General features: G+C 41.3%; 1 protein-coding gene across 2 annotated transcripts in view; it reads right to left on the minus strand.

The window, feature by feature from the left end:
* CBFB (core-binding factor subunit beta) overlaps positions 1-22678 on the minus strand; it is a 74206-nt gene that overhangs the window by 30184 nt on the left and 21344 nt on the right. For both annotated transcript variants that reach the window (XM_039462378.2, XM_039462377.2), the window contains exon 4: positions 3655-3771. In XM_039462378.2, coding sequence (XP_039318312.1) covers positions 3655-3771 — 117 coding nt within the window. The remainder of the gene's footprint in view (positions 1-3654; positions 3772-22678) is intronic.

Below are 22678 nucleotides of genomic sequence, written 5' to 3' on the forward strand. Positions count from 1 at the left end.
TAGGCATGTGCCATTGCGATGGTCTGGGCCAGGCCAAGGATTCTTTAAGAATTTTAACTTTATTGGATAACACTGAAAAGTTAAAAAAATTTTTTTTAACTTTGAATCTTAAACTTTTCAATAGAAAGCCTTAATTTTTTTTATCCCTTTTAAAGAAAATTCTTACATTTCCCTATATAAAGAACTATATGGGAAGACACAGAGAAAAAACAAAGACTGAGCTCCTTTGTATTCCTGTTACTATTTTAACTTTAAGAATCAGGTGCTTTTACATTTTCTTTCTTTGTTTTTATTTTTATTTATTTATTATTTTTTGAGACAGAGTCTCATACTGTCGCTCAGGCTGGAGTGCAGCAGCACAATCTCGGCTCACTGCAACCTGTCTGCCTCTCAGCTTCAAGTGATTCTCCTGCCTCTGCCTCTGCCTCCCAAGTAGCTGGGACTGTAAGTGTGCACCACGACTCCTAGCTAATTCTGTATTTTTAGTAGAGATGGGAGTTTCACCATATTGGCCAGGCTGGTCTCAAACTCCTGACCTTAAGATCTGCCCACCTCAGCCTCCCAAAGTGCTGGGATTATAGGCATGAGCCACTGTGCCCAGCCTCATTCTGTGTTTTTTAAAGAGACAGGGTCAACCTCTGTTACCCAGGCTTGAATGCAGTGGTGCAATGATAGCTCACTGTAGCCTCAAAGTCCTGGGCTCAAGTGATCCTCCTACCTCAGTCTCCCAAAGTGCTGGGATTACAGATGTGAGCCACAGTGCCTGACCTGCTTTTACAGTTTCTTTCGGTGTTTTTAGCATGTGATCCCACAATCTTCTGGCCTCCATGATTTCAAGAGACGTTAGTCGTTAATCTTACTGTGGTTCCTTTGGGTGTGGTAACTCCTCTTTCTTGCTGCTTCCATGATTCTTTGTCTTTTAACAGTTTATAATGTGTCTAGGTGTGGATTTCTTTGTGTTTATCTTACTTAGTGTCCATTGGGCTTCTTGGATAATGTAGATTAACATTTTTGATCGAATGTGAGCGTTTTGGCTCTTCTTTTTTTTTTTTGTTTTGAGATGGAGTCTCGCTCTGTTGACCAGGCTTGAGTGCAGTGGCGTGATCTCGGCTCACCGCAACCTCTGCCTCCTGGGTTCAAGCAATTCTCCTGCCTCAGACTCACGAGTAGTTGGGACTACAGGCACCCTCCACCATGCCTGGCAAATTTTTGTATTTTTAGTAGAGACGGGTTTTACCATATTGGCCAGGATGCTCTTGAACTCCTTACCTTGTGATCCGCCCACCTTGGCCTCCCAAAGTGCTGGGATTACAGGTGTGAGCCACTGTGCCCAGCCTGGCTCTTATTTCTTAAAATATATCTTCTGCCTCTTTTTTTCCTCTCCCGAAACTTGTGTGTGCTGGTGTCCCACAGGTCCCCAAGACTCTGTTCATTTTCTTGTTCATATGTCAGCTCTTATCTGCTATTTAGTCTGTGAACTTTTTTTTTTTTTTTTTTTTTTTTTTTTTTTTTTTTTTTGAGACAGAGTTTCACCCTTGTTACCCAGGCTGGAGTGCAATGGCGCGATCTCGGCTCACCGCAACCTCTGCCTCCTGGGTTCTCCTGCCTCAGTCTCCTGATTAACTGGGATTACAGGCATGCGCCACCATGCACAGCTAATTTTTTGTATTTTTGGTAGAGACGGGGTTTCACCATGTTGACCAGAATGGTCTCGATCTCTTGATCTCGTGATCCACCGTCTCGGCCTCCCAAAGTGCTAGGATTACAGGCTTGAGCCACTGCGCCCAGCCACTAGTCTGTGAACTTTTTTACCTGAAGAAATAATAGCCAAAAATTCTGTGGAGTCTGTTTTCCTCAGCAGTGTACAGCCTCCAATGTCACTGCTCAGTTCTCTTTTTCTTTTTAGAGAAAGAATCTCACTTTGTTGCCCAGGCTGCAGTGCACTGGCATGACTGTAGTTCTCTGTAGTCTTGAACTACTCAAGTGATCCTCCCAGATCAGCCTCCCAAGTAGCTAGGATTATAGGCACATGCCATCATACCTCATTAATTTTTAAATTTATTTGCGGAGATGAGGTCTCACCATGTTGCCCAGGCTGGTCTTTAACTCTTGGGCTCATGTGATCCTCCCACCTTGGCCTCCCAAAATGCTGGGATTATAGGCATGAGCCACTTTGCACAGCTGTCTTTTTAATCTTGCTTTCTGGGAGGTTGTCTCTTGGTCAGCATAGTTCAGTTGTCAGCCAATGGCTGGTCAGGGGTTTTGCCCAAACACCTTGAGCCAGCAGACTTCCACCTTTTGCCACTGGACTTCTGTGTGGCTTGAGGAAATGCTTTCAAAGTTCAGGGAGTTTGCCAGTCTACCTTGTGTTCACCCAGGAAAAAGTAGCCTTCAAGGGCCTTCTGTGTTCTCCTGAGAGCAGGTGTAGCCTTGTACATGCGCACAGCTTTCTAGATGAAATGAGTGTAATCTTAGTAGGGTCTACTTTACCTATGTCTTTCCCTTAATCTCCTTGATAAATTTCTGGCTGGTATGACACTTCGTTGTTTTCTGCAACGTTAGCTTTGCCAGATTGTTTGCCAATGAGACCTCTATCATTTTAAACAATATGCCTGGATTTTTTTCTGGGGATGGATTTTTTTTCTGGGGAGAAGACTTGTTGAGTTCCTCACTCAACAAGCTTTTAATAAAGTCAGCTCTCTCCTGACAGGACAACAGATCTACCAGTGCTGATGGCTTACCCTGACTGCCCAGGGAAGAATTGGAGGGACCACAGGGCTGGGGAAAGAGAGCAGCTCTTGACTAAAATGCCACAGACCGTCACTGATCTTAAATGAGATTCAATAGCTTCCATGAGGACTTAAATGGGTGCTGTTTGTTGTTGTTGAGGTTGAGACAGAGTCTTTTCTGCCGCTCAGGCTGGAGAGCAGTGAGAGCAGTGGTGCAATCTCGGCTCAGCGTAATTCCTGACTCCCGGGTTCGAGCAATTCTCGTGCCTCAGCCTCCCGAGCAGTTGGGATTACAGGTGTGCGCCACCACGCCTGGCTAATTTTTATATTTTTAGTAGAGATGGGGTTTCACCATGTTGGCCAGGCTGGTCTCAAAATCCTGACTTCAAGTCTCAGGTGATCCATCTGCCTCGGCCTCCCAAAGTGCTGGGATTATAGGTGCTAGCCACCATGTCCAGCTTCTTTCTTTTTTTTTTTAAAAGAAATAAACAATGTCAAGTTTTATCATTGCTTTCTGGGGAGAGGACTTGTTGAGCTCCTCACTCAAGCATTCCAAAAGTGCAGCTCCTACATTTATTTTTAACTGCATTTTTCCTCCTATTCCTAATGTTCCAGATATGAAGAACAAGTATTTTAAGGAACTACTTACTGGACTTTGAAGCCCCCACTGAGCAGATACAAATAATCCAATGAAATTTAGAACTGCTGAAGAAAAAACTTTCCCAAAATCAGGATCAGAATTTGCGTCTAAACAAAATCAGGATCAGAATTCGAGTCTCAACATTTTCAGGATTCCTCAATACTGCTTGAACATAATACTTTGTATACTTACTCTCAAAGACTGGGTAAAATAGGCACCCAGACAAAGGCAAAATTAGGGACTAAACAAAGGGATCATGCTTAATATAGCCTGAAGTCACTCTACCTGGGCTCGCTCCTCATCAAACTCCAGACAGCCCATACCATCCAGTCTCTGGAGATCAATCCAGCCTTTCCAGATAACACAGACTCCATTCAGAATCATGGGAGCCTTCAAATATACCTAAGACAGAGAAATGAATGATAATCATTGAAAACCATTATACACATGAAAAAAAAGATTAAACTTATTTATATAAACTCTGTAAAAAAGATGAATAAAATGATAAAATTAAAAATCACAGTAAAGTATATGCATAAACAGTATCTTCTGACTATAGTCTTTACTGACTGACTGACTGAGATGGTGTCTGTGTTGCCCAGACTGGAGTGCAATGGCATGATCTCAGCTCACTGCAACCTCTGCCCCCCAGGTTCAAGCAATTCTCCTGCCTCGGACTCCCGAGTAGCTGGGATTACAGGTGCTCACCACCACACCTTGCTAATTTTGTTGTTGTTGTTTATATTTTTAGTAGAGATAAGGTTTCACCATGTTGCCCAGGATAGTCTCGAACTCCTTAACTCAGGCAATCAGCTCACCTTGGCCTCCAAAAGTGCTAGGATTATAGATGTGAGCTACCACATCCAGCCAGACACTTTGATTTTTGAATGTTGTGTAGAAAGATGAAAAACAACTGGAAGCCACCACCCTCTGAAGAGAGCATGCAGCACTGCTTCCCTTAACGTGGGTTCCTGAAGCCTCACAGGGTCAAGCTCTTGACACTTCCCTTCAGTTTTACAGGTTATCTCATCATTTCCTAATAATCTTTTTTTTCTTTTTCTGTCTTGTTAGCCAGAGTTGACTTCTACTGCTTTTAACCAAAAAACCTTAACTAATATAATATTTACTATTATATCACATTGAGTAGTATGTGGTTATCTTTAGGTGTCCATAAATAACCCAGGGCTAAACAATGCAATCCTTTAAATGGGATTTATGGAATTTAATTCAAGTTATTTCACAGTCTTTTATTTATTTATTTTTTACTTTTCCTAATCTGCAACAGTAAGCTGAATCAGTCTTTTAAATATAGTAGAAAAGTTTTAAGGTCACAGGGCTTGACTATATATAGCATGAATCATTTGTCGAGAAACTAGTAAGTTAACTTAAAATCCACTTATTTCAACTCCCTGTTGAAAATGTTTTTTTTTTTTTGAGACTGAGTTTCGCTCTTGTTACCCAGGCTGGAGTGCAATGGCGCGATCTCGGCTCACTGCAACCTCCGCCTCCTAGGTTCAGGCAATTCTCCTGCCTCAGCCTCCTGAGTAGCTGGGACTACAGGCATGCGCCACCATGCCCAGCTAATTTTTTTGTATTTTTAGTAGAGACGGGGTTTCACCATGTTGACCAGGATGGTCTCGATCTCTTGACCTCGTGATCCACCCGCCTCGGCCTCCCAAAGTGCTGGGATTACAGGCTGGAGCCACCGCGCCCGGCTCAAAATTCTTAAATACTATAACAAAATCAAGTCAGACAATAAGGCCAGGCACCAGTGGCTCATGCCTGCTATCCCAGTACTTTGGAGGCCAAACTGTGAGGATCACCTGAGGCCAGGAGTTTAAGACCTGCCTGGGTGACACAGAGAAACCTCACCTCTAAAAACTAAAAAAATTAATAAACTTAACCGAGCATCCTGAATTCTTTATAAATGAAATATGTTTATTCCTTACACATAATACCTTTAGATGAGAAAATTAGCTAGCCTTCCTACTATATCACATCCAAGAAGTACATCTGCTTATATATTAGAGAAATAACGAAAATGAATAACCTGGGATATTGTAACATTTCACGTCACTGACAAATTAAATATGTTCACTATACTTTATGCAGTGAGGTTTTAAAAAGTATCAATAAATTTTAAAAATATCTTCAAGACTGCTGAAACCAAAAATATCTCTCATCTGGTGAACCTTCAGCTTTATCAGAAAACTCCTACATCCGGCCGGGCACAGTGGCTCACACCTACAATCCCAGCACTTTGGCAGGCCAAGGCTGGTGGATCGAGGTTGGGAGTTCTAGATCAGCCTGACCAACATGGAGAAACTCTGTCTCTACTAAAAATTCAAAATTAGCTGGGCATGGTGGCACATGTGTATAATCTCAGCTACTCAGAAGGCTGAGACAGGAGAATCACTTGAACCTAGGAGGCAGAGGCTGCGATGAGCAAGATTGTGCCACTGCACTCCAGCCTGGGCAACAAGAGTAAAACTCCAACTCAAAAAAAAAAAAAAAAAAAAAAAAAAAAAAAAGAAGAAGAAAGAAAGAAAGAAAGAAAAAACTCTTACATCCTGGCTGGTTGCAGTGGCTCACACCTGTAATCTCAGCACTTTGGGAGGCCAAGGCAGGTGGATCACCTGAGCTCAATTAGGAGTTCGAGACCAGCCTGGCCAACATGGCAAAACCCCGTCTCTACTAAAAATACAAAAATTAGCTGGGAATGGTGGCACACGGCTACAATCTCAGCTACTGGAGAGGCTGAGGCAAGAGAACTCGGGAGGCAGAGGTTGCAGTGAGCAGAGATAGTACCACTACACTCCAGCCTGGGTGACAGAGTGTGATTCATCTCAAAAAAAAAAAAAGTGCCGGGCGCGGTAGCTCACGCCTGTAATCCCAGCACTTTGGGAGGCTGAGGCGGGTGGATCACGAGGTCAAGAGATCGAGACCATCCTGGTCAACAAGGTGAAACCCCGTCTCTACTAAAAATACAAAAATTAGCTGGGCATGGTTGTGCGTACCTGTAATCCCAGCTACTCAGGAGGCTGAGACAGGAGAATTGCCTGAACCCAGGAGGCAGAGTTTGCGGTGAGCCGAGATCGCGCCACTGCACTCCAGCCAGGTAACAAGAGCGAAACTCAGTCTCAAAAAAAAAAAAAAAAGAAAGAAAAGAAAATTCCTAAATCCTTACACTGTGGAATTAATTGAGGTTTTACACTTGTGTTAACTTTTCTTCTGGAAAAAAATATCTAATTTCTTCACCAATCTTTTTCAAGTAAATAACTCTAGAACAAAAAATCATACCAAAATTTAGATCATTTTTGATCACCACAATAATTCTTGTATTGGCTTAAAATAAAACTGTTTCCTTATCTACCCAGAAAGGATGGTGCTAATTCTATTACCCTGAGATGAATATGTTATTGTGACTCAGATAAATAATGTAAATTTATTACAGTTCTACAATCTTCCCACTCCTAATACCACACTAACCTAATAGCTACTTTTAAAAACATAATTTTAGGTGCCATGGCTCACGCTTGTAGGGCTCATATCTGTAACCAAAGCCCTTTGGGAGGCCAAGGCAGGAGGTCAGGAGTTCAAGACCAGTACTTTGGGAGGCTGAGGCAGGCAGATCACGAGGTCAGGAGTTCAAGACCAGCCTGGCCAACACAGTGAAACCCTGTCTCTACTAAAAACACAAAAATTAGTTGGGTGTGCTGGCAGGCGCCTGTAATCCAAGCTACTCCAGAGGCTGAGGCAGGAGAATCGCTTAAACCCAGGAGGCAGAGGTTTCAGTGACCCATAATCGCACCAGTGCACTCCAGCCTGGGTAACGGAGCTAGACTCCATCACAAAAACAAACCAACCCATAATTTTAGTTTTTTTCTACCTCGTTTAAACATGAGCTTCTGAATAAACCTGCATAGGCTAATATTTACTGGCTTGAACAAGATTTTTTAAATGCAGAGGAAGCGGGAATTCTTCAGTGAGTTTTGAAAACTGCAGATTATCAAATACATCTTTGTTAACAAGGCTTTTCATTTACCTGCATTAAATATATTTCCTTTGGGAAATACAGTGCTTTGTGGGCTAAAATCTGGCATTATTTAATCACCTATATAATTATATAAAAATTAGTAAAACAGTTTCTCATTTTGAGGGAAAAGCTGGAAACAATTTTTTTTAAAACTCATTTCAGTAGTCTCTTCAGAGTCTTGGATTCTTTTTGTTTTTAGAGATGTTTAATAACAATAACTGCCAGTAAATTATAAACATACTACAAAAATTACCCAGATATCTTTAAAATAGTACTTAGAGAATTTATGTCCTCTGACTGGGGACATATCTGTAACCCAGGCCCTTTGGGAGGCCAAGGCAGGAGGTCAGGAGTTCAAGACCAGTCTGGCCAACATGGTGAAACTCTGTCTCTACTAAAAATACAAAACTTAGCTGGGTGTTCAGGTGCATGCCTAGAGTCTCAGCTACTCAGGAGGCTGAGGCAGGAAAATCGCTTGAACCTGGGAGGCAGAGGTTGCAGTGAGCCGAGGTTGCACCACTGCACTTTAGCATAGGAGACAGAGCGAGACTCTTAAAAAAAAAAAAAAAAAAAAGCCTTCCTAGTACATATTTGTGTCATTCCCCTTCACTACTGAACCCAATCATTTCTGCTAAGGGCTGCAATAGACCCTGAACCAGTTTCTACTTATATTAGAAAACAACCGGCCGGGCACGGTGGCTCAAGCCTGTAATCCCAGCACTTTGGGAGGCCGAGGCGGGTGGATCACGAGGTCGAGAGATCGAGACCAACCTGGTCAACATGGTGAAACCCCGTCTCTACTAAAAATACAAAAAATTAGCTGGGCATGGTGGTGCACACCTATAATCCCAGCTACTCAGGAGGCTGAGGCAGGAGAATTGCCTGAACCCAGGAGGCGGAGGTTGCAGTGAGCCGAGATCACGCCATTGCACTCCAGCCTGGGTAACAAGAGCGAGACTCCGTCTCAAAAAAAAAAAAAAAAAAAAAAATATATATATATATATATATATATATATATATATTAGAAAACAACCAAAATGCAAAAGGTTCCATTTCTCCTTCTTAGGACCAAGGGAAATAGTCTACAGTTGCAGCTGAAACCGTTTAACCACACATTTCCTTCTGTTCTGATAAGTGCTCATTCCCTTCCACACTGTGCATTTAAAACTCCACCAATGGCACCAAATCAAACAAGTGACTATGATGACCTCTGCTCAACCCCTCACAAAACCTAAAAACAACTTATTCGATCTCAGTGAAATCTGATTTACCATTATCTCTCATGAAGATTCCCACCCATTCCTTCTGACAGGAAGAGGAAGTAGCATGCAGTGGGGATTGTCATTTCACATATCAGCACACCTCATTTTAAATTCTAATGATGAAGAGATCTTTTCTAATAGCAGAGAAAAGTCAACTTCATACCACTTTAGATTTTATAACATTGGTCAATGATTTATATTCTTTAGAAATGAAGATTCCACAATCTTTTAGTTTATTCTTTTTTTTTTTTTTTTTGAGATGGAATTGCTCTGTCACCCAGGCTGGAGTGCAATGGCGCGATCTCGGTTCACTGCAACCTCTGCCTTCCAGGTTCAAGCGATTCTCCTGCCTCAGCCTCCCGAGTAGCTGGGATTACAGGTGCACGCCACCATGACCCGCTAATTTTTGTATTTTTAGTAGAGACAGGGTTTCGACATGTTGGCCAGGATGGTCTCAAACTCCTGACCTCAGGTGATCCGCCTGCCTTGGCCTCCCAAAGTGCTGGGGTTACAGGCATGAGCCACTGTACCTGGCCAACTTATTCATATTAATGTCCATAGTCAAAAATAGTTTTCTTATAAAATTACTAAATTTTTTTAAAATCCCATTTTTCTTTTTTTTCCTTTAATGAGCAAGGATTTCAGAAATCAATATATTTCTTTATAAATATTCTTTCACGACAAAGAGAACCAATGATCTGTTTTGGGAAATTTCTAAATAGTTTCAGAAAACGACTAAAATTCTTTGTTTTTTGAGATAGAGTTTCACTCGTCACCCATGGTGGAGTGCAACTGATGTGATCTCAGCTAATTACAAACTCTGCCTCCTGGGTTAAAGGAATTCTCCTGCCTCAGCCTCCAGAGTAGCTGGGACTACAGGCGCCCACCACCATGCCCCACTAATTTTTGTGTTTTCAGTATAGATAGGGTTTCACCATGTTGGCTACGCTAGTCTCAACCTCCTGACCTCAGATGATCCACCCGCCTCAGCCTTCTAAATAGTTTCAGAAAATGAAACTGAGCCACCATGTCCAACCAGAAAATGACTTTTTTTTTTTTTTTTTTTTTTTTTTTTTTTGAGACAGAGTTTCGGTCTTGTTACCCAGGCTGGAGTGCAATGGTGTGATCTCGGCTCACCGCAACCTCCGCCTCCTGGGTTCAGGCAATTTTCCTGCCTCAGCCTCCTGAGTAGTTGGGATTACAGGCACGCACCACCATGCCCTGCTGATTTTTTTGTATTTTTAGTAGAGACGGAGTTTCACCATGTTGACCAGGATGGTCTCGATCTCTTGACCTCGTGATCCACCCGCCTCGGCCTCCCAAAGTGCTGGGATTACAGGCTTGAGCCACCGCGCCCAGCCAAAATGACAACATTTTTAATCAAGACTAGTGTCTGCAATTATAATTTTAAAAAATTTAGACAATCCTAATGATTTATTTAGATGTTCTCATTCAAATAAACACAGTTTTATGTGTAGATATTCAAAGGAAATGGTGCTTTCATGCATTCATGAATACCAAACCTCAAAGTATAAAGAAAATAAAATTCTGTCTCTTAACAGTTTGGCATTTTATAATGTAATTCAATAATGTCATTTAATACACAGTGAAATGCTCCTGTCAAACAAAAAGTAATTTAAGCACAAACACAGTTTTTTACTGAAAATGATGATTCCTTATTTCAAACTTTAAAAGTTATTAGAATATGAAGTAGGGATTAAACCCATTGTCCTAGAACAATGAAATATTTTATACAAAATGGATTTAAAATGGGTAAACAGATGCAGCTAACCATACATAAGAAAAACAATATTTTTCCAAAAGTAAAATATCACAAATATGTTTGAGACTTTACACAAGGTTAAAAAGTGACTAAAATGACTACAGTCTCACATTTTGTGTTCTTTTGGAGAAGGGAAAAGCTAGTTAAACACAATTTTTAATCATCTCAAGCTCTAAATATGAAGTATTTGTGATGTTATATCCAATCTAAATCACTAAATCACCTTATTTTCACATTCTGTAGCTTTAAATTTCCCATCACTCACGCGGTAGAGCTTTAGCAAAACCATGTTTGTACTATCAGCTGTGGTATTACCTATACAATGGGGTATTACTTGGTCATAAAAAGGAATGAAATGTTGATACATAAAACAACACAGAATGAACCTTGGAAACAATAATAAGTGAATGAAGCTAGAAAAAGGTCATGTATCATATGAAATGTCCAGAAACCTGGCTGGGTGCGGTGGCTCATGTCTGTAATCCCAGCACTTTGGGAGGCCAAAGTGGGCAGATTACCTGAGGTCGGGAGCTCGAGACCAGCCTGACTAATGTGGAGAAACCCCGTCTCTACTAAAAATACAATTAGCTGGGCGAGATGGTGCATGCCTGTAATCCCAGCTACTCAGGAGGCTGAGGCAGCAGAATCGCTTGAACCCGGAAGGCAGAGGTTGCAGTGAACCAAGATCCACCATTGCACTCTAGCCTGGGCAACAAGAACAAAACTCCGTCTAAAAATAAATAAATAAAATAAAAAAGAAAAGCCCAGAAAGGTAAATCTAGAGCAACAGAAAGGAGATAAGTAGTTGCCAGGGGCACAGGGGAGTGACAAATGAGGAGTAACTACTGCTATGTATGGGATTTCTTTACGGGGTGATGAAAATGTTTTGAAATTAAATAGTAATGATGGTTGCAGAAATCTGAATATGCTAAAAATCAATGAACTGTGCACTCTGAAAGAGTGAATTTTATAGTATGTGAATTATATCTTAATGAGCTGTCATTTTTTAAAGTTGCTGCCAGGAGTGATGGTTCACCCCTGTAATCTTAGCACACTTTGGGAGGCCACAGTAGGAAGACTGCTTGAGCTCAAGAGTTTGAGACCAGCCAGGGCAACACAGTGAGACCTCATCTCTACAAAAAATTCAAAAAATCAGTCAGGTGTAGTGTCGTACACCTGCAGTCTCTGCTACTCTCTGCAGGCTGAGGTGGGAGGATTGCCTGAGCCCAGGAGGTCGAGGCTGCAGTGAGCAATGATCACGCCACTATACTCCAGACTGCGCAAGACTCTGGCTCAAAAAAAATTTTTAAAAAAGAGAAGAAAAGAAAAATAAAATAAAAGTTCGCAACAATTTTTGTCTATTACATTTAGGTGACATCTATGAGATATCCAAATAAAGATTTTAAGGAGGCAGTTACATATGGGATTCCAGCAATCTGAGAAGAGATCTGGGCTCATGTCATAAATCTGGCAACCATCAACAATGCTGTGGTATTTAAATCCAGAGGAAAGGAAGAGACCCCCGGAGTAAGCAGGGGACAAGAAGAGGGCCCAAAAAGAATCTTGAGAAAGTCCAACAAATTCAGATGCTGGGCAGAAGAAAAAATCTCCAGCAGAGCAGGCTATGAACAGCCACTGAGGAAACCTGAAAGGAGCACAGTATTTATAGGTTTAAGTTATAGGCCCCCATTTAAAACTTCCCCTTTGTTGGCAGCATTAAATGAAGTTCAGAAAACCTTCAGGGGTTTGGGCTTACAGACACGTTTCGACAAGACCAGAAACTTCCAAAAATTCTGTGTAAAAATATATGTGTTTGAGCCCATGTGTATTTTTCTTTTTCTTTTTTTTTTTTTTTTTTTTTTTTGAGATGGAATCTCACTCTGTCACCCAGGCTGGAGTGCAATGGTGTGATCTCAGCTCAATGCAACCTCTACCTCCCGGGTTCAAACAATGCTTTGCCTCAGCCTCCAGAGTAGCTGGGATTACAGGCGCCTGCCACCACGCCTGGCTAATTTTTGTATTTTTAGTAGAAATAGGGTTTCACCATGTTGGACAGACTGGTATTGAACTCCTGACCTCATGATCCACCTGCCTCAGCCTCTCAAAGTGTTCGGGTTACAGGCGTGAGCCGCCATGCCTAGCACCATGGGCATTTTTCTAATGCAGTCCATTGCTTTCATTAGGCACTCCAAAGGCGTGTGCAAAGCAAAAAGGATTCAATTATGATAGAAAAACTCAATTTTTCCCTTTCCCTCACAGACACAAAGATCTTTCTAATACACAGCCTGAGATGGTAAATGTTCTTCATTTAGTAAATGAACCAGACTTCTTAAGTAGCTAAATGCTACTAATCCTATGTTTCAAAATTTAAGTATAAAAGGAAGAACCTAAGTCAACTTTTCATTTATTAACCTGTACAAACAGTTCTTTGAGAGTCTGGAAGGTACTTATTTTATGAATATCTAAATGTGGAATAAGCAGTGGAATTCTTAAATGTCATTTCCTCTACAATACTATATAAGTTATAGAAAAGATCATTGTTTCTAGGTATCTAAGAGATAGAAATTGAAGGTACAAAGGGATGGCAGAGTTCTCTTTATTGAGTGATTCTAAAGAAGACAACTTCAAGGCAATTAAAACAGAGTAACTATAGATTTGCAAACAAGACCCCCATGCATATCAGTACTGAGTCATAAAATCAATATATACACAAACCAAGTGTCAAAGCTATTGACAAAATCAAGAAGTAGAAACTTCACTGTCAAAAAATCCCTTTCAATTGGAAGGATATCTCACTTCTCTGTAATAAGCTGTTAGAGCTTAAACACTTGTGACTCTAGTCTGTAACAGGAAGAGGGTATGAACATTCATTACTCCTTAGGTTCTCAATAAATATTTAAATACTGATTAATAGAACAGAAAATAGCTAGAATTTTTTCTTGTAAGTTTCCTATAGTAATTTCCATTTTGAAAAGATCCACCTATTCAACAAACGGTTTTTTTAAGATGGGAGTCTCGCTCTGTTGCCCTGGCTGGAGTGCAATGGTGCACTCTCAGCTCACCAAAACCTCTGCCTCCTGGGTTCAAGCAATTCTCCTGCCTCAGCCTCCCAAGTAGCTGGGATTACAGGTGCACGCCACCACACCTAGCTTTTTTTTTTTTTTTTTTTTGAGACAGAGTCTTGCTCTGTCGCTAGGCGCCAGGCTAGAGTGCAGTGGCACAATCTTGGCTCACTGCAATCTCTGCCTCCTGGGTTCAAGCAATTTTTCTGCCTCACCCTCCCAAGTAGCTGGGACTACAGGCGTGCACCACCATGCCCAGCTAATTTTTGTATTTTAGTAGAGACAGGTTTTCACCATGTTGATCAGGATGGTCTCGATCTCTTGACCTTGTGATCCGCCCGCCTCAGCCTCCCAAAGTGCTGGGATTACAGGTGTGAGCCACCGTGCCCGGCCTAATTTTTGTATTTTTAAGTAGAGATGGGGTTTCACCATGTTGGTCATGCCGTTCCCTAACCCCTGACCTCATAATCCCCTCGCATCAGCCTCCCAAAGTGCTGGGATTATAGGCGTGAGCCACTGTGCCTGGCTAACAAATGTTTACTACCGGCCAGGCACGGTGGCTCAAGCCTGTAATCCCAGCACTTTGGGAGGCCGAGGCGGGCGGATCACGAGGTCAAGAGATCGAGACCATCCTGGTCAACATGGTGAAACCCCGTCTCTACTAAAAATACAAAAAATTAGCTGGGCATGGTGGCGTGTGCCTGTAATCCCAGCTACTCAGGAGGCTGAGGCAGGAGAATTGCCTGAACCCAGGAGGTGGAGGTTGCGGTGAGCCGAGATCACGCCATTGCACTCCAGCCTGGGTAACAAGAGCGAAACTCCATCTCAGAAAAAAAAAAAAAAAAAAAAAAAATGTTTACTACCTGTTAACTATGTGCAGGAAATGCTTATAAGGGCAGTGGGACTATATGATGAGTTCAAAGAAAGATTAATTTCACCCACCCAAAAAACAGAGTCCAGAATTACAAAAGCACTGCTCATTAACTTGAAGTTTTTAATGAGGAAGAACTGAATACATTAAAAAAAAAGAACTGAAGGCCACAAACAGTGGCTCATGCTATGATCCCAGCACTTTGGGAGGCTGAGGTTGGCAGATTACTTGAAGTTGGGAATTCGAGACCAACCTGGTCAACATGGTGAAATCCCATCTCCACTAAAAATAAAAAATTAGCTGGATGTGGTAGCACGCACCTGTAATCCCAGCTACTCAGGTAGCTGAGGCAGGAGAATCACTTGAACCCAGGAGGCGGAGGTTACAGTGAGCCAAGATGGCGCCACTGTACTCCACCCTGGGTGACAGAGTGAGATTCCGTTTAAAAAAAAAAAAAAATGAATAACTTATGTGATACCATATTCATGAATGAAAAGACTACAAATGACAATTTACCCCAAGTAATGTTTAACAAAATTCCAATGAAATATCAAAATAATGTCTTTTTTAGAATTTGAGAAGCCTATGGTTCACATAAAAGAATCAGACCATCATCCATAAAAAAAATTCAAGAAAGAATAATTTTTTGCCCTTTCAGATACTAAAACATATAATCAGTTTGTGGCAGTCAGAGACAACTTAATGGAACAGTAACAAAAAATTCAAAAATGAAATCAAGTATATAAATACTTAATATATGAAAAAGGCAACACTTAATATCAATAGTAAAAGGATATTTTATTTAACCAGTGGAATTGAAAAAGCTGGCTAACCAACCACATGGAAAAGAATAGTTTAGAACAAAATTAACATAACTAGCCAAAAACAATTTTTTAAAGTTCACTAACAATCAAATATATTAAATCAGAACAAGGTAACTATTCAAAACAAATATTCAAATAAATTGGAAAACATTTTATTTTTATTTTTATTTTTTTTTTGAGACGGAGTTTCGCCCTTGTTACCCAGGCTGGAGTGCAATGGTGCGATCTCGGCTCACCGCAACCTCCGCCTCCCAGGCTCAGGCAATTCTCCTGCCTTAGCCTCCTGAGTAGCTGGGATTACAGGCACATGCCACCATGCCCAGCTAATTTTTTGCACTTTTAGTAGAGACGGGGTTTCACCATGTTGACCAGGATGGTCTCGATCTCTCGACCTCGTGATCTACCCGCCTCGGCCTCCCAAAGTGCTGGGATTACAGGCTTGAGCCACCGCGCCCGGCGGAAAACATTTTAATAACATGTATCAGGAGGGACAACAGGTTCTATTGTCTGGGGGAATGTAAACTGGGTAACAATTTTGGGAAGGCATTTTGGGGAATATGTGTGCATTTTCCTTTGACCTAGCAATGCCATATCTGTGAATGTATCCTAAAACTTAATCAGAGATGTACAGAAAGTCTTACAAGGATGTTCATTCTCAAGGGATTTTTGTAAATAATGGCAAATGATCAGAAATAACCGAGACACCCAATAATAATGAGCTGAATAAACAAAGTTCCATATTGAACACTGACCTTTAAAAAGCTGCTAGAGATCGGGCATGGTGGCTCATGCCTGTAATCCCAGCGCTTTGGGAGGCTGAGGGAGACAGATCATGAGGTCAAGAGATCAGGACCATTCTGGCCAAAATGGTGAAACTCCATCTCTACTAAAAATACAGAAATTAACTGGGCATGGTGATGTGCACCTGTAGTCCCAGCTACTCAGGAGACTGAGGCAGGAGAATCGCTTCAACGCAAGAGGTGGAGGTTGCATTGAGCTAAGGATTGCACTACTGCACTCCAGCCTAGCAACAGAACGAGACTACATCTTTAAAAAAAAAAAAAAAAAAAAGCCTGCTAGAATCTTGGCGCTCTGCTGATCCCTCACCACCAAAAACAAGAAGCATGTTGCACGAGATGTTTACATTACACTGTTAATGGGAAAAGACACAATAAAATACTAGGTAAAGAACACCATTAAGCCTACACACACACACACACACACACACACACACACACACACAAACTACCTGTCATTATTTGCCATTGTTATATTCTATCAAGGCTATATGAACACTGAATTAGTAAACACTAAACCATTGTTCCTAGGGGAAATACCGTTAGGTTCCTTCTAGCCTGATATCTTCCTCAACTGATCAATACATAATCTTGTTTTATGTATGCTTCTGTTCAGACACTGTCTTCAATATATATTGCTGATTCACTAACACTGAACTCACAGCTGACAGCACTGTTAACTCATGACTGACGGGAACTTATCTAACATATATATTTTCTCCATAAGGCATATCATGGCCTTCTTGCATTTGGGGAACACTAGATAGCACTTCAACACTATGCTCTTGGGCCATTTTAAACAGTGAAATCACCAACAAAAAGCACAAAATGAAGAACATAAATAGACCTCGAAAAAGACGTGCATTTATGGAATAAAAGCTGAGACAAGAAGGCAGTGCATCACCTTTGTTCTACCTCAACTGGGAACATGCTCTGAATGTGACTCATTTTTTAGCCACTCTGTACATGTTTGCATATGTCACCAATGATCCTCATTCTTTGTGGATTCTGCATCTGCAAATTCATCCACTACAATTTCTTTGTAAACTCAAACTCAATACTCACAGTGCTTTCACAGTGATTCGCAAATATACCCACGTGTGTTGTATTGTATTTACTTATTTAGAGACAGAGTCTTACTTTGTCACCTAGGCTGGAGTGCCGTGGTACAATTACAGCTCACTGCAGCCCCTACTTGCTACCATGCCAAGCTAATTTTTAAATTTTTTGTAGAGATAGAGGTCTTCCTGTTGCCTAGGCTGGTCTTGAAATCCTGGACTCAAACAATCCTCCCGTCTTGGCCTCTCAAGGTGCAGAGATTATAGGCATGAACCACCATATCTAGCCATACATTTGTTTGTTTTTGCGATGCCAGACTGGAATGCAGTGGCACAATTTCAGCTCACTACAACCTCCACCTCCCTGGTTCAAGTGATTCTTCTGCCACAGCCTCCTGAGTAGCTGAAAGTAAAGACACCCACCACCATACCCAGCTAATTTTTGTATCTTTAGTAAAGATAGGGTTTCACCATGTTGGCCAGGCTGGTCTCAAACTCCTGACTTCAGGAGATCCGCCCCCCTTGGCATCCCAAAGTGCTGAGATTACAGGCATGAGCCATCGTGCCCGGCCGTGTATCTATTTTTGAAAGAAGGAAAATATTATCCACTATGTTTATCTCAAGACAGCATGGAAAGAGTGAAAACAAAATGTGCTTTGGAATTGGGGGGAAAAAAAAGGTGAGTTTAAATTCTAGCTCTATTAAATGTGGCTGAGGCAAGGATTCCTTACACATAAAATCCAGTCTAAGTAATACTCCTTCATAGGTGATAATAAAAATTGGACAAGTCAATGTACATAAAACATATGAAACATAGAGAACATCACAGCCATACTGATAGTAATTTTTGTTTTTGTGCTTCTGCCCTGTGGCAGCACCAAAAGTAATTTCTTTCCAAAGTAGAGATACTGTTCTTTTCCCCCTAACAATGAAGAATTGTTCCTACCCACAGACCAATGGATCAGCAAACAGTAATAATAGGATGGCCGTAAGCACCCAAGAAAACAAGATATTCCGCTAAAGACGTATGTACCCTGTCATTTGCTGTACGCTGTCGTTTGCTATAATAATTTCTGTAGTCTATTCAACAGATTCCTTTAGAAGATACTTGGTTCTGATTCATCCTCCTTTAGCCACACGCACCTCCCTGTTCATAAATGCACAGCCAGCCACTCAACCGCCAGACAATCTCTACAGTCATTCAATTTTGTTTGCCTCTGAATCATAACTGGGTTGCAGGTATGTGTAAAAATAGTTTCTTCTATAGTGAGTTAATGTAATTTACCAAAATTCCTACATTTCAAAAGAGAAATCATAAAATGAAAAACTAAAGAATGTGTCTGGAATTTAATAGACTCTGTGTGTGTATATAACCGATAAATACATATTCAATAAATGAATACTAAACTCAGACTTTTGTCAACAATAAATTAGGCCTTTTCAGAAAAGGTCTAGAGTGTAATGGCATGATTTTAGCTCACTGCAACCTCCACCTCCCGGGTTCAAGTGATTCTCTTGTCTTAGCCTCCCAAGTAGCTGTGATTACAGGTGCCCACCACCATACTCAGCTAATTTTTATATTTTTAGTAGATACGGGTTTTGCCATGTTGGCCAGGCTTATCTCAAAATTTTGACCTTCGGTGATACACCCATGTTGGCCTCCCAAAGTGCTGGGATTACAGGTGTGAGCCACCACACCCAGCCTGTATTTTTCTTTTCTTAAATGAAAAGCTGAGCTAAGATAAATTCTGACTTTTGCACTTCAGTTGCAGCCCCCATTTCCTCTGAAACGATGTAAAGAGGTAAAAATCTATCAGCTAGATTCTCGGATAAAAATACTGCACCCAATAAACAAGAGGATACTAACAAAAAAGGAACATTACTAGCACACACACAGGGAAGAGCTCTATTTGAAATATTTGATAGCAGAAATTAAGATTCAATAGAAGGCTTTGAAGATAAAGTAGAGGAAATCTTCTGGAAGGCAGACCAAAAAGACAAAAGAGACAATAAAAAAATAAGGTAACAGGATCATTTCTGTGGGTCTAACATCCAAATAGTAGGTGTTCCAGAAAGAGAATGGAAAAAACACAAGAAAGTAAGTCATCAATAAATACAATAAAATTTTCTTATGAAGGACATAGCTGCCATACTGCAAAGGGCTGGCAAGTACCTGGCATAAGAAATGACTGTGGCCAGGTGCGGTGGCTCAAGCCTGTAATCTCGGCACTTTGGGAGGCCGAGGCGGGTGGATCACAAGGTCAAGAGATCAAGACCATCCTGGTCAACATGGTGAAACCCCGTCACTACTAAAAATACAAAAAATTAGCTGGGCATGGTGGTGCGTGCCTGTAATCCCAGCTACTCAGGAGGCTGAGGCAGGAGAATTGCCTGAACCCAGGAGGCGGAGGTTGCGGTGAGCCGAGATCGCGCCATTGCACTCCAGCCTGGGTAACAAGAGCGAAACTCCGTCTCACAAAAAAAAAAAAAAAAAAAAAAAAAAAGGAAAAAGAAATGACAGTGGACCCACACTAGGTTACATCATAGATAAATACCAAAACATGGAGACAAGATTTTACAAACTTCCAAAAGAAGTAAAATGGTCACAAACAGATCAGGAAACAGAATGACTTCAGAGATTTTCAACTGCAACATTTAAACCAAGACAATGAAACAAGGCCTTCCTAATAAAAATGATCTCTAACTTCAAACTCTAAAACAAGAAAAACTTACAATAAAGTATGATGGTAGAATAAAGACACTTCAAACAAGCAAGGACCCTGTTATCCACAAAAAAAGACCATAAACTAAGAAACAGGAAAACAGAAAAACTGAAAAAGAACCCCCCACCCAAAAAAAAGAGGCCCCTCACAATTGAGGATGAACACAGAAGTCAGCATGAAAGTAGTACACAGGATATAGAGGACAATCAGTCTAGATTCAAGAGACAGACATTCTGAGGAGGGTCATCACCAAGAGCCTGAGGGCAGAATGCCCATATAAGCCTTCTCCACTGCTGTGACCAGCTAAGGACACTTACTAGAGCTGACAGAGGTGATGTGCTTTGCTTTGACTTACTCCTGTAAAAAGGTAGGTCTGGAATGGGATACCAATTTTGATAAAAGAATTTTTTAAAAAGGATAAAAGAAGGTAAGGTGATAGTGAACTTAGAAGCAGAAAATACCAGAGCAGCTAACTCTCTCTGACCATATTCCTCCAGATCTCTGGCACTCTGAGAGCAATGGTTTTACAGTGTGCCAGACGCCCTTACTCCAGTGTCAACCCTAGGTTTCCCATAATCCAATCACGACTCTGCTCACCAACTTCCCCAGGGAAGCTCTTAAAAATTCACAGGGAAGCTGAATCAAGACTTGACCCTGAGATTCCGTTCAGCTCATATTTTAGGAACTGCATCTGAAAGTGACATTAGAGTCCTTTGTTTACATAGCCATGAAGTCTGTGCTTCCTATTTTCATTAAAAAAAAAAAAATGCATTATTTAGACATATATGCATAGGAAATAAAATGACAAAAGGGAATAAATACATCAATCGGGATAGTGATTATTTTGTGGGTGTAGAGGGGTTGAGGGTTTTTCTTTGTTTTCTGAGATAGCACCTTGCTCTGTTGTATGAACACAGCTCACTGCAGCCTTGATTTCCAGGACTCAAGGGATCCTCCTGCCTCAGCCTCCCAAGTAGCTGAGACTACAGGCCCGTGTCACACTTAATTATTTTATTTTTTGTAGAGATGGGGTTCTCACTTTGTTGCCCAGGCTGATCTGTAACTCCTGGGCTCAAGCTATCTTCCCTCCTCAGCCTCCACAAGTGCTGTGATTATAGGTGTGAACCACCATACCTGGCCAACTGTGGAGGCAGTGCTGTTTAATAGAAACACATAATGTGAATAACAAGTACAATCCACATACGTAACGGTAAGTTGTCTAGTAGGCATTTTTTTTTTTTTTTTAAGAGACAGGGTCTTGCTCCTTCACCCAGGTTAGATTGCAGTGGCACCATCACAGCTCACACAGCCTTGAACTCCTGGGCTCAAGCAACCCTCCCACTTCAGCTTCTCCAGTAACTAGGACTACAGATACATCCCCCACCATGCCCAGTCATTAAAATTTTTTTTTTAAATTTTGTAGGGATGGGGTCTCACTATGTGGACCAGGCTGGTCTCGGACTCCTGGCCTCACGCAATCTTCCCACCTCAGCCTCCCAAAACACTAGGATTACAGGGATGAGCAACTGAACCCAGCCTAGTAGGCATTTTTTAAAAAGTAGAAAGAGGTGAAATTAATTTTAATAATGTTATTTAACACAAAACATCTAAAATTTTCAACATGGTATCAATATAAAAATTATTGCATTATCTTGAATCAGGCAAAGTTGCTCTAGCCTACAATCCCAGCACTCTGGGAGGCTGAGGCAGGTGGATTGCTTGAGCTCATGAGTTCAAGACCGGCCTGGGCAACATGGGAGGATGGCTTGAGCCTGGAAGGCAGAGGTTGCAGAGAGCTGAGATCATGTCACTGCCCTCCAGGGTGAGTGATAGAGCTAGAACTTGCCTCAAAAAAAAAACAAAAAAAAACATATATATTGCAAGATGTCACAGTATTTTTTTCATACCAGGTTTCAAAATCTGGTTTGTGTTTTTTGACATACATCACATGTGAATTCACACTAGCCACATTACAAGTGTTCAATAGCCACAAGTGGATTACATAACAGCTACCGTACTGAACATCACAGTTCCAGCATACATTATGTCTCTTTTATTATTATTCCTAAAATGTATATGGTTTTATCTATTCTTTTTTGAGATGGAGTTTCACTCTTGTTACCCAGGCTGGAGTGCAATGGCGCGATCTCAGCTCACCGCAATCTCCGCCTCCTGGGTTCAGGCAATTCTCCTGCCTCAGCCTCCTGAGTAGCTCGGATTACAGGCATGTGCCACCATGCCCAGCTACTTTTTTCTATTTTTTTTAGTAAAGACGGGGTTTCACCATATTGACCAGGATAGTCTCGATCTCTTGACCTCGTGATCCACCCGCCTCGGCCTCCCAAATTGCTGGGATTACAGGCTTGAGCCACCATGCCCGGCCTTATCTATTCTTTGTAAGACACATGTACCAAATGAAAAATTACTTAGCAGAATTCCTAAAAGGAAAATGCATCAAGTACAGTAGTCTCCCCTTAGCCACAGGTTTGCTCTCCATGTTTTCTGTTACTCCTGGTCATACTCCAAAAATGTTATATGAAAAATTCCAGAAATAAACAATTCACTAGTTTTAAATTATACTCCTCTCAAGGGAGGGAATCATCTCTTTCTCCAGCACATCCATGCTGTGTAAGTAATATGTCCATTAGTTGCTTAGTAGCCATCTTGCCTATCAGATCAACTGCTGCAGTGTGGCAGTGCTTATGTTCAAATAACCTTCATTTTACATTATAGCATATTGTTATTAGTATTCTACTTTAAGTTTTTATTTTTTTCGGAGACACTGTTTTGCTCTATTGCTCAGGCTAGAGCAGGCGTCCCGAAACTACGGCCCGCAGGCCGCATGCGGCCCCCTGAGGCCATTTATCTGGTCCCCCGCCGCACTTCAGGAAGG

Source organism: Saimiri boliviensis, chromosome 1 (assembly GCF_048565385.1).
Source record: "Saimiri boliviensis isolate mSaiBol1 chromosome 1, mSaiBol1.pri, whole genome shotgun sequence".
NCBI classification, from domain to species: Eukaryota; Metazoa; Chordata; class Mammalia; order Primates; family Cebidae; genus Saimiri; species Saimiri boliviensis.